At 28.4% G+C, this 13,298-nt stretch overlaps 1 protein-coding gene across 2 annotated transcripts; it reads right to left on the minus strand.

Annotated features, from left to right (window-relative positions):
* Positions 1-1,132: 1,132 nt before the first annotated feature.
* On the minus strand, positions 1,133-10,168 carry LOC111035615 (ornithine decarboxylase 1-like). Of its 2 annotated transcripts, none has more exons than XM_022317303.1 (10): positions 8,137-8,269; positions 7,886-8,037; positions 5,375-5,546; positions 5,182-5,278; positions 2,974-3,050; positions 2,716-2,888; positions 2,358-2,658; positions 2,044-2,286; positions 1,762-1,973; positions 1,133-1,689 (listed from the first exon to the last, which is right to left on the minus strand). In XM_022317303.1, the coding sequence occupies exons 3-10, from the start codon at positions 5,462-5,464 to the stop codon at positions 1,503-1,505; spliced, it is 1,380 nt and encodes a 459-aa protein (XP_022172995.1). In that variant the 5' UTR covers positions 5,465-5,546; positions 7,886-8,037; positions 8,137-8,269; the 3' UTR covers positions 1,133-1,502. The 2 variants fall into 2 exon arrangements, with proteins under 2 accessions (XP_022172995.1, XP_022172994.1); XM_022317302.1 differs by lacking the exon at positions 8,137-8,269 and adding an exon at positions 10,031-10,168 and having other exon boundaries at positions 1,456-1,689.
* Between the last annotated feature and the right edge of the window lie 3,130 nt (positions 10,169-13,298).

Raw genomic sequence — 13,298 nt, forward strand, 5'->3', positions numbered from 1 at the left:
AATGGCAACCCTAGCCTATACATGTATGACATTTCTCGCGGAACACCGGTTGAGAACCACTAATTTATAAGGTGGATTCTCAATATTATTATTCGTTATTATAATTTTGCACTAAATGCCAAAAAATGCCAAAGCCAAATCCAGTGCGACGTACCTTTAGATATTTCCAATGCTTTTTATTGGCGTTATCGTTGAGCAGCCCTTTCGTCGATTTCACGTTGCACAGATTTATTGTCAACAACAATACAACAACTTATGTACTTCAAAGTTCGGTTTACTTACTCTACGTAAAAAAATCTATTTTTGGTAGCCGGGCATGGGTGACAAGCCTTTTTTGGGTCACCTACCAAAACCTTAGAATCAGTTTTTAAAAATGCATGTGCCAGTTATATTTGTTCACATGAACAATTTTTTCTCACGGTGATGTAGTCTTGAAAAGCTCACGGAAATAATTTTTTTATTTAGTTGTGTATCTAGTTCGTAATTTTCTTAAAATGAAAAACAAGCAGCATTAATATCATTCAACAATGTATTATTCCTTTGTTTTGATTTGAAATAATTCGTTGTGGAAAATAAGCTTTCACATATTATATATGTTGACATAAATATCGTAAATATTACATTTATCTGGAATGAGAGTCAATTTTTTGTCTAAATATAAAATATTATGTATGGACACAGTGAGTTCCAACTTTCATAATTGATGACTATTTTTTTATTAATAACTTTGTTTACTATTTTATTTTATTACTCAAAACTGCAAGGTTGATCAATGAAATAAAAATATTTTTCTGTGCCGTATTAGTCACCGTACTAACTCATGCTATAGGTTTGTCACCTTTGCTATAGGCTATAGTGGTTCACTAAACCACATATTTAGGTACCAAATAATTTAATTTATTTGGAAGTTAAAACAATAAGTAAATTATACAACCATTGTTAAATTAATTTAAAAATGTTGTGCTGAAAAAAAAAGAAAAAATACTAGACAATAAATACTCAACTGCAACATATTTTTAAAAAAATGGGTTTACACAAAATACTGAAATATTTCACATCAATACTTTAGTCCAGGACCTTAAGAATTATGATATTTTTTGCACTATGCAAATTTAATAAAACCATGTAAATGTAAAATGTGACAAATAGATTCAGTTACCACAATCTTTCTATATTTGTCAAATAACAAACAATAGTTGGTCAGTTGTCTAATACTAGTTGTTAGTTACACAAATGCCGATGTTAATTTGTCATAATGTATTTTAAATATTCGATATTACATAATGCAACACCCCAATAAATAAAATCATTGCAATTAAAAGGACAACAAATATTAAACTATGGTAAAGAATAAATTAAAAGGATTAGAATTTATTATATTATGTTTATAGTTATAGGGAGCTGCCTCTTTACTCAATTCAATTGATGCTAACAAAAACTTATATCTAATTTTAAATATAATAAAATGGAGACTAAGTTATTTCATTATACAAGCAAAAAACTCATGCTTCGGGCATAGAAAACGTATTCTTCAGGTGAAGACATGGATATCGCTGGGTATATTCTATTTCATTGTCATCCCATTCATCATCATCACTGGATACTGAACGTACCATTTTGATAGTTGCAACAATTGGCACAGTTGTAAAATGGTCCTCAGATATTGGCATTAAATTTTTCAACTTTTGCCTGAAAAATAGTTGCATATTAAAAAAACAATCTACATTATACACTCTTTAAGACAACAACATTGAAACTTACCAAATTTTTCGACTGGCAACAGCAAAGACCTTGGGAAGCGGGAATCCATTAAATGTGCTAGCTACAGGTATTGTATAAGCTCCCATATCTTCAAAAGTAATCCAATCACCCATTCTCATCAGTGGCATATTAACCAAATCAACTACTTGATCTAAACCATCACAAGTAGGTCCCCAGATGGAACTCTGACAAACTGGACTCATCGGATAATCCTAAAGTAAAGTCAATATAAGTTAATATTGTACCACCAAACAATTAACAATTCAATGTTAAACAACTCACATTCAAAGGTTTGGGTACAACAACTGAGTGATCATAGAGAATACTATTAAAAGAACCATACACTCCATCATTAATAAAATACATAATATGATTTTCATCATTCGAACGTTTTTTAATAGAGTGAATTTTTGTAGAGAGTGTGAATGCTGAAGCCACAAAGAATCTACCCGGTTCTGCTATGATAGTCACACCATTATTTGGAGGGAACCATTCATTAAGTGCATCATTCACTATGTCTGCAATCTAAAAAAAGGGTAATAAAATAATTTAAGATAAAAACTTAGATTGCTTTTTTAACAAGAATAGATACATACTTTGTCCAACGAAGTGCTTTTATTTCCAGGAAATCCTCCACCGATGTTCAATAAGTACATATTCATAAAACCTAACTGCTGGGCAAGTCGGAAAATAGCTGCTGAAGCAGCAATCGCTCTTCGAAAAGCAGCTGGTTCATTGCATCCTGAACCAACATGAAAGCTTACTCCCACCACAGACAAACCCAAATCACGGGCCAATGACATTAATGCTGGTGCTTCAGTTAGAGGATCACAGCCATATTTGATACCAAGTGGACACTGAGTTTCAGTTGCATCACAACGAATTCGTATAACCAAGCTACAAAAACCAACAAAATATAAACTTTGTGTCTTGAGCTAGCTATCATTAACTTACTTGCAGGATGGATGGATAGATTTAATTTTGTACAGTTCCAGTTCATTATCAAATGTTGTCAAATCAACGCACTGGCTCATGGCATACTTAATATGCGAGGTCATTTTTGCTGGATTAGCGAATATTATACGAGATGGATTCACTCCCAAGTCCAAAACTTTTTTTATCTCGGCCTTTATGAAAAAATTAAATTATAAAATAAATATTATTACCTAGAGTGAATATAGATAAAAAAATTTTTTTTTTTGATATCCTTACTTTGGAAGCACAATCGAAATTTGTTCCAAACGCAGCTAACGTTTCTAGCACAAGGGAATTGTCGTTGCATTTCACAGCTGAAATGTATTTTCAAATTAGTTATATACACATATAAGTAGAATATTATAGTATTAAATTTTAAATGTAAACAATACCATACAATGAAAATTAATTATGTATTATAATATAGGTATTTAAAATATTATTTTTATATACACTTTATACAATTTCATAAATAACTAACTAAATATGTATTTTAACCTTTTTCTAACCTCCAATTATATTGTTTAACATTTCAACATCAGTAAAAATTGTATGTAATAATAAGCTACATCAAAATATAAAGTCTGTTCACTTAACTACTATTTAAATACTGCACAAATTATCATGTAACCAGTGTCAGGTATTATCTAAATAATTAAATTTATTTTGTGTTTCCATCTATATTATATTAAAGTTTTAATGTAGAATTATTTTTTTATGATTTTACAAGACCTAACAGTGTACGTTACACTATTCAGCCCTCATAATACACCAAATTATAAATTAAACAGTTTGTTTTTCTTTTAACTTAACATTTAATTTTACTCCAAATATTTAATGTAAATAATGATTATCTGTAAAAATACTTAAAAACCTCAAATAACTTTAAAGTATGTATTATAGTTAAACACTTATACATCAAACCATCTATTCAAAAATAAAGAGATAATAGTATAATTAAATTCCTTCTTGCTGTTTTAACATCCCTAATAAATAAAATAACACTCCCTGTAACTCCTACCCCATAACACACACACACCACATATTCCACACATCAAAAACACGAATACAAAATTTAAAATTCAAATATTATATTATATGTATAATCTTAAATTAAATTGTCATTGTTATCGTTATATAATAGCTAACTTGTTGTAACATGTAATATGTTGATACATTTTAATTTTTAATAAATGAAAAAAAAAAAAATTAAATTCTGAAAAACTTGTACTATCTGATGAATAGTTGATCATAAGTTATAATTATTCTGATATATTTTGCGAGTACTAATTAATGTTCAACAATTTATTTTAATAAAGACCAATGAAAATACTGAAAACTATATTACTATATAAAAATGCGACCCTAATATTAATTTTTCAAAATACCTACTGTGAAAACAATGATAAATTTTCTCTACAGTTTCAGAAACTGACCTGAAAAGAACTCTTGTACAATAGAACCAAATCCTAATACTGACTTGAAAAACTCATGTATAAAACAAATAAGCACTTCTCGTCTTGAATATCCTTAGTTATTTTTCATCAAAAAACCCAAGATTCTTGATTCTAGTTTTTATATATATTGAATCTATGCGGAGTCCAAATGACAAATCTGAACGAAAAACAACTCCTAAATCTAATATATTTAATACATATTTTGTATGGTCAGTTTACAAGAAAATATTATGGTATTATTTTCTATTAAGAAGGGACATATAAGTATTGATTGCATTACATTTTTACGGTTAGGTATCACTGTTCATTAGAATTTGATTACATTTTTTCTACATAATTTAATAGTTATCAGTTCATTTAATTACAAAATGAGCACTAAATCACTTATAAAACACAATATGGCTAATATATGGCTAACCTAACGCCTAGAGGAATCTTTGAATTGGACAATTGTTTAAACACAGAGAAGTTAATATTTATAGTTTGTGATCTGCCAACTAATAATTAATGATGAAATGTTGCCCTATGAAAATTGAATATACATAATATTATTATTGACTAAATTGAATACCAACTTAAAATCAAAGTGTTTAAATTCATTGAAAGCATGCAACACAAAAAATTTGTTGAAAAACCCAATAAAAAATAATAAACTAATTCATTATTATACAATAGAAGGAGTAAAGCAACAAGTTCAATATTATCTACAAAAAAAGTTATTTGAATTTCATGTGATAAATGTTAATCATTATACACAATATTACTTTTAGAAAAATTCTAATGCAAAATTAAATTGATAAAAAACATAACCTAAAATTAAATTTTAAATTAATACTCATTGTTGAGTTGGAATAAATAAATTTTTTTATGCTATCAATAAATATATTATATTACAGACATTCTGAACAGTTACATTAGACATTAGTATTACCTTACACATTTAATATGAAAATATAAAAAAATAAATAAAATATTCATTAAAACTCACCATAAAAAGGTTTTACCCGTGGTAATTTTTGCTGCCATATTCTTGCTTTATGCACAAGATCACCAACATCAAATATATAAAAAGGGTCTGATATTTCCTAAAAAAAAATATTGTATTATAGCCTATAGGTCATTATAATACATTTAGTGTAGGTATCACAAAGTAATAAGATATAAATGATGACAATAATTACCTTTGTTCTAACTATATCCTTTATAATTTCTTCAACAGTCACTTTATTATCAATGACATGAATTTGTTCTTCAAGTCCACAAATTCTCATACTTATTTCGCTTGTACAATACAACTAGTGTCTTAGATACTATATTTAATCACCGAAAATGTTAGTGAATTGAAAAGGTAAACTGTAAACAAAAAAACATTAGATTAACACTTAAACATCTTCATTTAAAATTTCAACTCTTATAAATATATTAAGTAAATAAATATAATATATAAGTAGTTATTATAAATTATATAAACCATTGACAAGACATAATCAACAAAAACACTTGCCAAGTCAGAGATCGGCATGTAAACATTCTTGATTTTTAATTTTTGGAAATGTATTAACTGTACATAATATGTATGTATTAATATGATTAAACCAAAATTGTACTTTAAGGAGATTATTAATTGCACATGAATTTATTGAAAAGATATTAGATTATAGTAGAATATAGTAGTTTGAATTTAAGAGGTCTTAAAGTAATTTTGCTTATTTTATTTATTAAACTACCTATTTATTAAACTTGATAAGGAATATTGTGCCTAATATGAATATTTACTGATATCAAAAAAAAAAATCTTTTTCATTTTCATTTGGTGAGATAGATCTCCAAAACCAGAGAGCTAATTTTGTTGTGAGGGGTCTTGTTGGATTCACATTGGCTAGGAGACTAGGACAAACGCAGTGAAAATTTTCAGAAATTTATCTATAATAGTAGTTAATTCACTACAGAGCTTTTAAAAAAATAAAACAAATTTTATTGGGTGTTTTTAGATGTTTTTCGGCTTTAAAGCTTTGTAGTGAATTAATGATTGAAGATAAAGTTCTGAAAATCTTCACTGCACTTTTCCTAGCCAATGTGAATCTAACAAAATATCAATCAACAAAATCTGTTCTCCGGTTTTGGAAATCTACTCCACTAAATGAAATCTAGCGAAAAATAACTCTTTTTTTGACAATAAAAAGTTAAATAATTTTTTTTTTTTAATTTTAAATTTCATATTTTGCATCTGCTTGATAATCCTTTTTTAATGAGCTATCAACCAACATTCTAGCTATCATAAAAGTTAAAAATAAAAATTTTCAAGCCAATGTTTTTGTGGATTCAAATCATTTTACCACTTGGGTGTGATATCAGATCCCTCTCATTAATATTTTATATTAAGACTAACTTAATTACACATCTACTCATTATAACTGAGTTATATTTTTAATGTTTTCCTAATCAACACAAATTCTTGAAGTCTTCCAAAGTTCAGACTTTTTTCATTTCAATTACCACACTTACTTGATTAAAAATCAAGAAAGTAAAATACTATATAATTCATATGTATTTTAAAATAAGCTTATTTGATTAAGACTTTTTAAGTAACCATTTAAGTATATTTAATTTGAAGCATACAAATATAATTCATACAAATATTTACATGCATAGTTTTATTATTTTTTAAATAGTTTAATTTTTTTATAACATTTATGTTAACAATCTACCTTTTTTTTTTAAATATTACAATTTAACATAATATTTGTTTTACAACTGTTTTTAGTTCTCAATAGGCTAAAGTTACAATATTATTTTTAATGAATATATTATTTTTGTCGAAATACAATGGTAACATCATAGAAAAAAAGTTTAAAGTGCAATTTAGATGTAACAATTTGCTATCAAATATTTAATTGAATTTACTTCTTTACACACATCATGCTACTTTATCTAAAAAATTAAATAATAACGAGATATATTACCTATGAATACCAATTACTATTATCACTATTAAGCCATACCAAGATACTCAACATAACCCATTAGTCATTAGCCATAAAAACAATATAGAATAGAACCAATTGATTTATATGATGTATAGGGATTTATAACAATAATTTCATTCAACATAGGTAATAAAATTAAATTCTCAAAACCCAATACAAAAATCCCATTGTTTAAAAATATTTTTTACTCAGGCATAGTAAGTAACTTGTATTTCATTTTGAACACTTAAAGTTTATCTTGTAATTTTAATTTTAATTAGGTAGGTACAAAAAAACGTGTTTAATCATTTCGTAGTTATTTCATATCATGTTACTAAATAAAAGAGTTAGATAATCATAGATACTAAAAAATATTTAACAAGCAAAAAATGTATTTTATTATTTTAAAACAAATATGAACAATATAAGAACTATATTAACGAAAATACATTATTTTTTTATACAAAATATTAATTTAATGTGAGTACACATTTTTTTTTTTATTAACCTTTATAAAAAATTTAGCTCAACAATTAAAGTGTCTTACAGCTTAACACATCTATTTATTAAGAAATAATACCAATCATTCGAGAAAAATTAATAATTATAAAATATTTAATCTCTAATAAAAAGCTATACTGAAGATTGTAAAAAAATATTTTTATTATATTCTTTAAGAAGAAACTACTATATTTTTGTTTTACCATGAAGAAATATATTACTTACGAGGCAGCTTTGTAGTGATATTTTATTCAACAGTGTAACGCTCAATCACAATGTCAGCAATGCCACGGTGGATCTACGTTTAGTCCAGATTGCCAATTCACTGCACGCCAAGCGTTTCCTGTTGCACACCACTTTACCAGCTGACGCTGTCCCTGAAAATTAATTATTTTTCAAACATTTTAGCAACACAAAAACATTAAAAAAACTTAATACAAAAATCTTGAATATGAATCTATTTCTTAATTACCTACCCTGGTGTTTTAAAAAATACTATTATTTGCATAATATATAAAAAATAACCAAATGTATGTAATTGAAACATGTAGCACAGAGAGCTATAAGCTAAAGAATGAAAGCTGCTAATGGTAACATTTTTTATGTATCAGACTACAATTTATCTTATCAGCTCATACAAATAAAGATCAAAGGGCATTAGTTAATTGTACAAGTTGTAAAGGCGGCAAGGCGCCATTTTTAAAATGTATACTGAAAATTTAATGATACCGGGTACCTATTATGTTAACAGCTTTTTTTTATTTACCTTTTAAATGTTGTTTATTTCAAATTTCAATTTAATCAAAAAGAATTTAAAAAAATTGAATTTAAATTCAATTGCTTTTTAATCTCATTGTTATTTCAACAAATAATATCTAATCACGTGTTTAAATGACTGTCATAGATAATAATACACTTGACATTTAAATGATTAATACAAAATAATGAATAGCTAAAAATTCTAAAATATTTTTTAAAATTTAAAATTACATTTATTGTTTACTAGATTGTCCACATACAAACTTACTAATAAAACCAATATGACTGAGTATCTTTTGAATGATGAAGATATATTAATAGATATAGGTGTTGTACAAAACAACAATTTTAAGAGATTACAATATGACACAATGAATATTGAATAACAATAAAAGTTGAATGCATTTTCCTATATAATATAATATGTAATCCTCACTCTGCACTCTTAGTTAGCACTCAAATAAATAACATAAAGAATACTGAATTTTAGTTTCATTAAATTGACCTTGAACATTTTACAAATAATTATTTAACAATATAACATAGTCAAAATTTAACCACCTTTAAACTATTCTTATTTCTTACTCGATATTATAAACATAACTAGTATTTTCTATTATAGTTAAAAGTACCAAACATTTGTCAAAACTAGGAAGTTAATAAAAATTGATTTAACTTTTAATATTTCATTAGTTATGACTCTTAAGAGAATATCCGTTAATTTACAATCACTTATAATAATAAGTACTAAGCGGACAAACTTAAATTATATATTATATTTCCTGTTTCAACAATTGGATAATCATAATTTGAATTGATAAATCAAAAATCCTAAGATCTTTTCAACAGATTTGGTTTGTAAGAATATGTAGTTAGATGTATTGAACAGTACTGATGAACAAAACTGAAAACTTTGTACCTATTAGATTATTATGTATAGTAAATAAGTAGTAGTGTAGTACAATGATGTGTACTGTACTACTGTATTGTATGTCAAAATAAGGAATTTGTTAAATGGAAATGTCACAGTATAAAAATATGCTTTTGTAAAAAATTAGGGGATATAGGTAGAGGTAATTTTTCAACTACAACCCCTAAACAATAAATTTAAGTTTGTCCCGAAATTATTTTCAATTTAAAATTGTTTTTTCTTCTTTTATTTTGTAGATACTGTGCTGAACTTTGGATCTCTCTGATAATGTAGGCTATTGAGCCTATGACAGACAATATGGGCACAAAACATTTTTTTCATTAACATATTTTCATTAAAACTAGGACAGATAGGAAGTGTTGAGTTTACTTATGACAAATGGCATGGATGATTTTATAGTAATATAAAATATAATTTAATATTACAGTGAAATGGTTCTTTTAATGTGAGTGGGCGGTAAGTTGATCTTTAGTGACTTCAGGGCGTCCTGGCAAAAGACAGTGATGTCAAAATGTATAAGAGCAACAATACGAATGTAGGATTTTCTTTCGTTCACCTCAATTACAGCCTAACAGGTGCCCCCGGGCGATAAAACGGTGACCCAGCGACGTTCACATACTGTGACCGTCCAGTGACCACTGCTAGTAAAAATCAATATTATTTGGACGATTTGTGCTTACCTTAGAAGTGGAACACCACCCTAACTGGATTCTATTTAATGGCGAAATTTTGACTGTAGGTTAGTAACAGATAAAAACGAAAAAAAATACATAAATTTTACAGACGTTCGAACAGACGGGAGCGTAGTATCGAAAAGGACGAAAACATATATTTGCGATAGTAGAAAGATAATTATTGTTTTTATCAAAACCGTGGGGAAAAAAATATGGAAAAAACACATGGAAACAGTGTGACCTCGAGCAAATATAATTATGGTTGTTGCGAGCAGACCAAAATTGTTCTGTCACAAATGTCCCGTGTGGAATTGGCGAATGGCGAATGCCCTTCGAGTTCCTACCCAGACTCTGACTAAGTGGACAGGTTAATACAATTCAACTAGATACCTAATATTAATTATAATAATTAATTGAATAATGCAACACTATGGAATAGAATATATATTCATAATCGTTACGTTATTACTTATTTCACATTGGCCTCAGGTATGCCACTCGGCACTAGTCGATAGGGGATACAAGGGTGTGCCGTCGCCCGTTGCGCACCCTAAAAATCCAATTTATTGTCTGTATAATATAATTATAAAATTGGCCTAGGCGGATACCTAGTCTACAACTCTAAACACACTGCCATTGCAAATTTTGCACACTCGCCCGGCCCCCTTTGCTTTTAAATTAACATTTTACTACGTCGTCACGCACTACGCAGCGACTTGTTCATCATCACTTCGATATCGCCACGTAGGTGACGAATAATTCGTTGTTTTTATGTATCATCTGACGTGGAAAATACCTACAATTACCAACAAACCAATACTTTTGAAATATCTGTTCTGAATTTTCGTCCGTCAAAAATCGTTAGCTGTAGGTGAGTATTGCGTATAATTAAAAAAAAAATAAATAAAAAAATCATTCGACCAAATATCGATTCTATATTATTATGTAGTATGTTATATGTATACCTACAAATTTTTACTTACTCCTATTTAAACCAAAACACTCGTCAGAACAACAATCTCTGAACTATAATGAGAAAGCTCCCTCTCACCTATAAGAGGCAACAATTCTGGAAATGTAGGTGCTTTCGTTGAGTGGTGTCCAAACAACAGGCTGTCCGCAAAGAAAAAATTAAACCATTTTTACAGTCAAAAACAGCTGCAGGAATAACTATGTATAACGTATATCGTCCATCACGACATCACGCCTCGTAGGATACCCAGTTGGATTTTTATCATTTTTTATATTTGAACGAGAAAGGATGTAATCGGGTCAGATTGAACTCCGATTTATTGATTAACTATAAATAACAATAGTAAAATTCATATCGATGTGACCTGTATGTTATACTTTCTCCTTCGAATTAAAAAAAAACTAATAAAATCTGACTTTTATACGAGACAAGAGTTTTACTATGAGGTAAATTTTTGTACAAAAAATGAATCGACTCCGAGTTCCAACACCGATAATAATGATTATAACCATTAATCACCCCTCTCCCCCAAAAAAAAATATTATGATAATAATAAAGTCTAGATCTGCCACAGATTCTTAGTCCAGCAATAAAAATACCTATTTACCTTGTAAACGTCTTGCGTGATGCGTGTTGTGCTTAAGTGTGCGCACGACAATCCCTGCAGCTATATATGAAACATGAAATCTCTATTAAGTATAAGTCGGGGATAACCTATAAATTAAACTTAATGAGCGTTTATGAAGGCGGAGGTCAGTGACTATATACAGACAGAGAGGATGACGCGAATCGTTATAATTAAACCACTTTATATCACCAGCATGGCCACATGGCACATGTAAATATTAAAATAATGAATAAACAACTCTGTGACACGCGAGCGTTACATTGTTGTTTTTTAAGACATTACAATATAATATTATAGTATAACCAATTAGAACGTTGACCACTGTTAAAATGTCCTAATTTATTATTTAATTATATTCGCCGAGTGCCCGAGTGCTGGTTAATGAGTTGTGCTATCGTACATCTACACTCTATGTAAACTGTTTAACTTTCCTAAATCTTAATTATTAATTAATTAATCGTCATGATGATTACGACTTTGTATAGTTATGCAGCGCAACGCAGGGATAACCAACAATAACACTAAGAGGCATTCTCATTTACTGTATATTAGACATTCGTGCAGTCGTTTGATGCGTATACGGTACACCATACGCTGCACCCAAAATGTTGGTAACACGTCGCTATAATAGTGCTATACGATAATTATTAGTTATTACTATATAGATAGTGGTACAAGTTGAATATTATACTTCATCGACACAATTAAGTGTAAGACAGTGAAAGTGCTATTAAAGTTAGTGATAATTACATACATGTGCAATATTTTCCATTCGCGCATCACCAAAAAGGACGATGGTCTTCGGGCCCCCCACCGCTTGAAACTTGTCTAATTAACTAAAAATAAAAATAAAATTTTGATTTTTTGAATTCGGTACCTACATTTTTTTATCGATGAAATAGTTGTTCACTTCGTTTCGTTATTTCTATATCAGTAAATTTTAAATTTTTCTGATTTTGGACCTTGTAGTAATTATTGGTTTTTCCTTTAAATATTTAACCTTTTTTTTTATATTACGATTATTATGGATTTTCAGCTCTTGGAACATCGCCCACTTGAAAAATCTTGTTTGTGCCACTTACAAGTACAATGTACAAAACAGTAAACTATGTACACATACGGCATACGTATTACTTCCCTACTAACGTCTGACGCGTAATTTAACGGCACGAACCGCGAAATTGGATAAAAAAACAAAGATCCTCCTACGCAGCTTGTCACTGCAGCATGACAACATTGAAAAACAATTGAAAGAATTCGGAAACCATTTTTTGGTGGGGTTAGCTACGTACTGTAATTTAAAAGATAAAAAGATCAAACGGAATATACATTTTTATGAATATTAATTTAATCCTTACTTATTTGAGTATTAGGATAAATATACCTATATTTAATGCAAAATAAATATTATTCATATTTTCTACTCGTTCTTCTTGTTCTAATTACTAAAACAAAATATACTTATTATATTACAGCGGTGGCGAGTGTGCATATATAGTTAAAGGTAGTTCAATCAATGGCACAAATAGGGCGTGGAACTCCGGGACTTTATGTTACAATGTAGGTATAGGTAACCTGCAGCTCATGACTTATGTACTATTATTTATTATCATTGAGTATGTATTGTAAAATATATACTATATACTATTGGACTGAAAAATAATGAAAATCCG

Source organism: Myzus persicae, unplaced genomic scaffold (assembly GCF_001856785.1).
Source record: "Myzus persicae strain clone G006 unplaced genomic scaffold, MPER_G0061.0, whole genome shotgun sequence".
Taxonomy (NCBI): domain Eukaryota; kingdom Metazoa; phylum Arthropoda; class Insecta; order Hemiptera; family Aphididae; genus Myzus; species Myzus persicae.

What these genes read in the sequence shown, in the direction of transcription:
- LOC111035615 (XM_022317303.1), bottom strand. Translation starts at nt 5,464, where the DNA reads ATGAGAATTTGTGGACTTGAAGAACAAATTCATGTCATTGATAATAAA. An exon ending in AGGATATAGTTAGAACAAAG is followed by an intron (nt 5,279 to 5,374) that starts GTAATTATTGTC and finishes ATTTTTTTTTAG; the next exon opens with GAAATATCAGACCCTTTTTA. An exon ending in ACGGGTAAAACCTTTTTATG is followed by an intron (nt 3,051 to 5,181) that starts GTGAGTTTTAAT and finishes AATACATTTCAG; the next exon opens with CTGTGAAATGCAACGACAAT.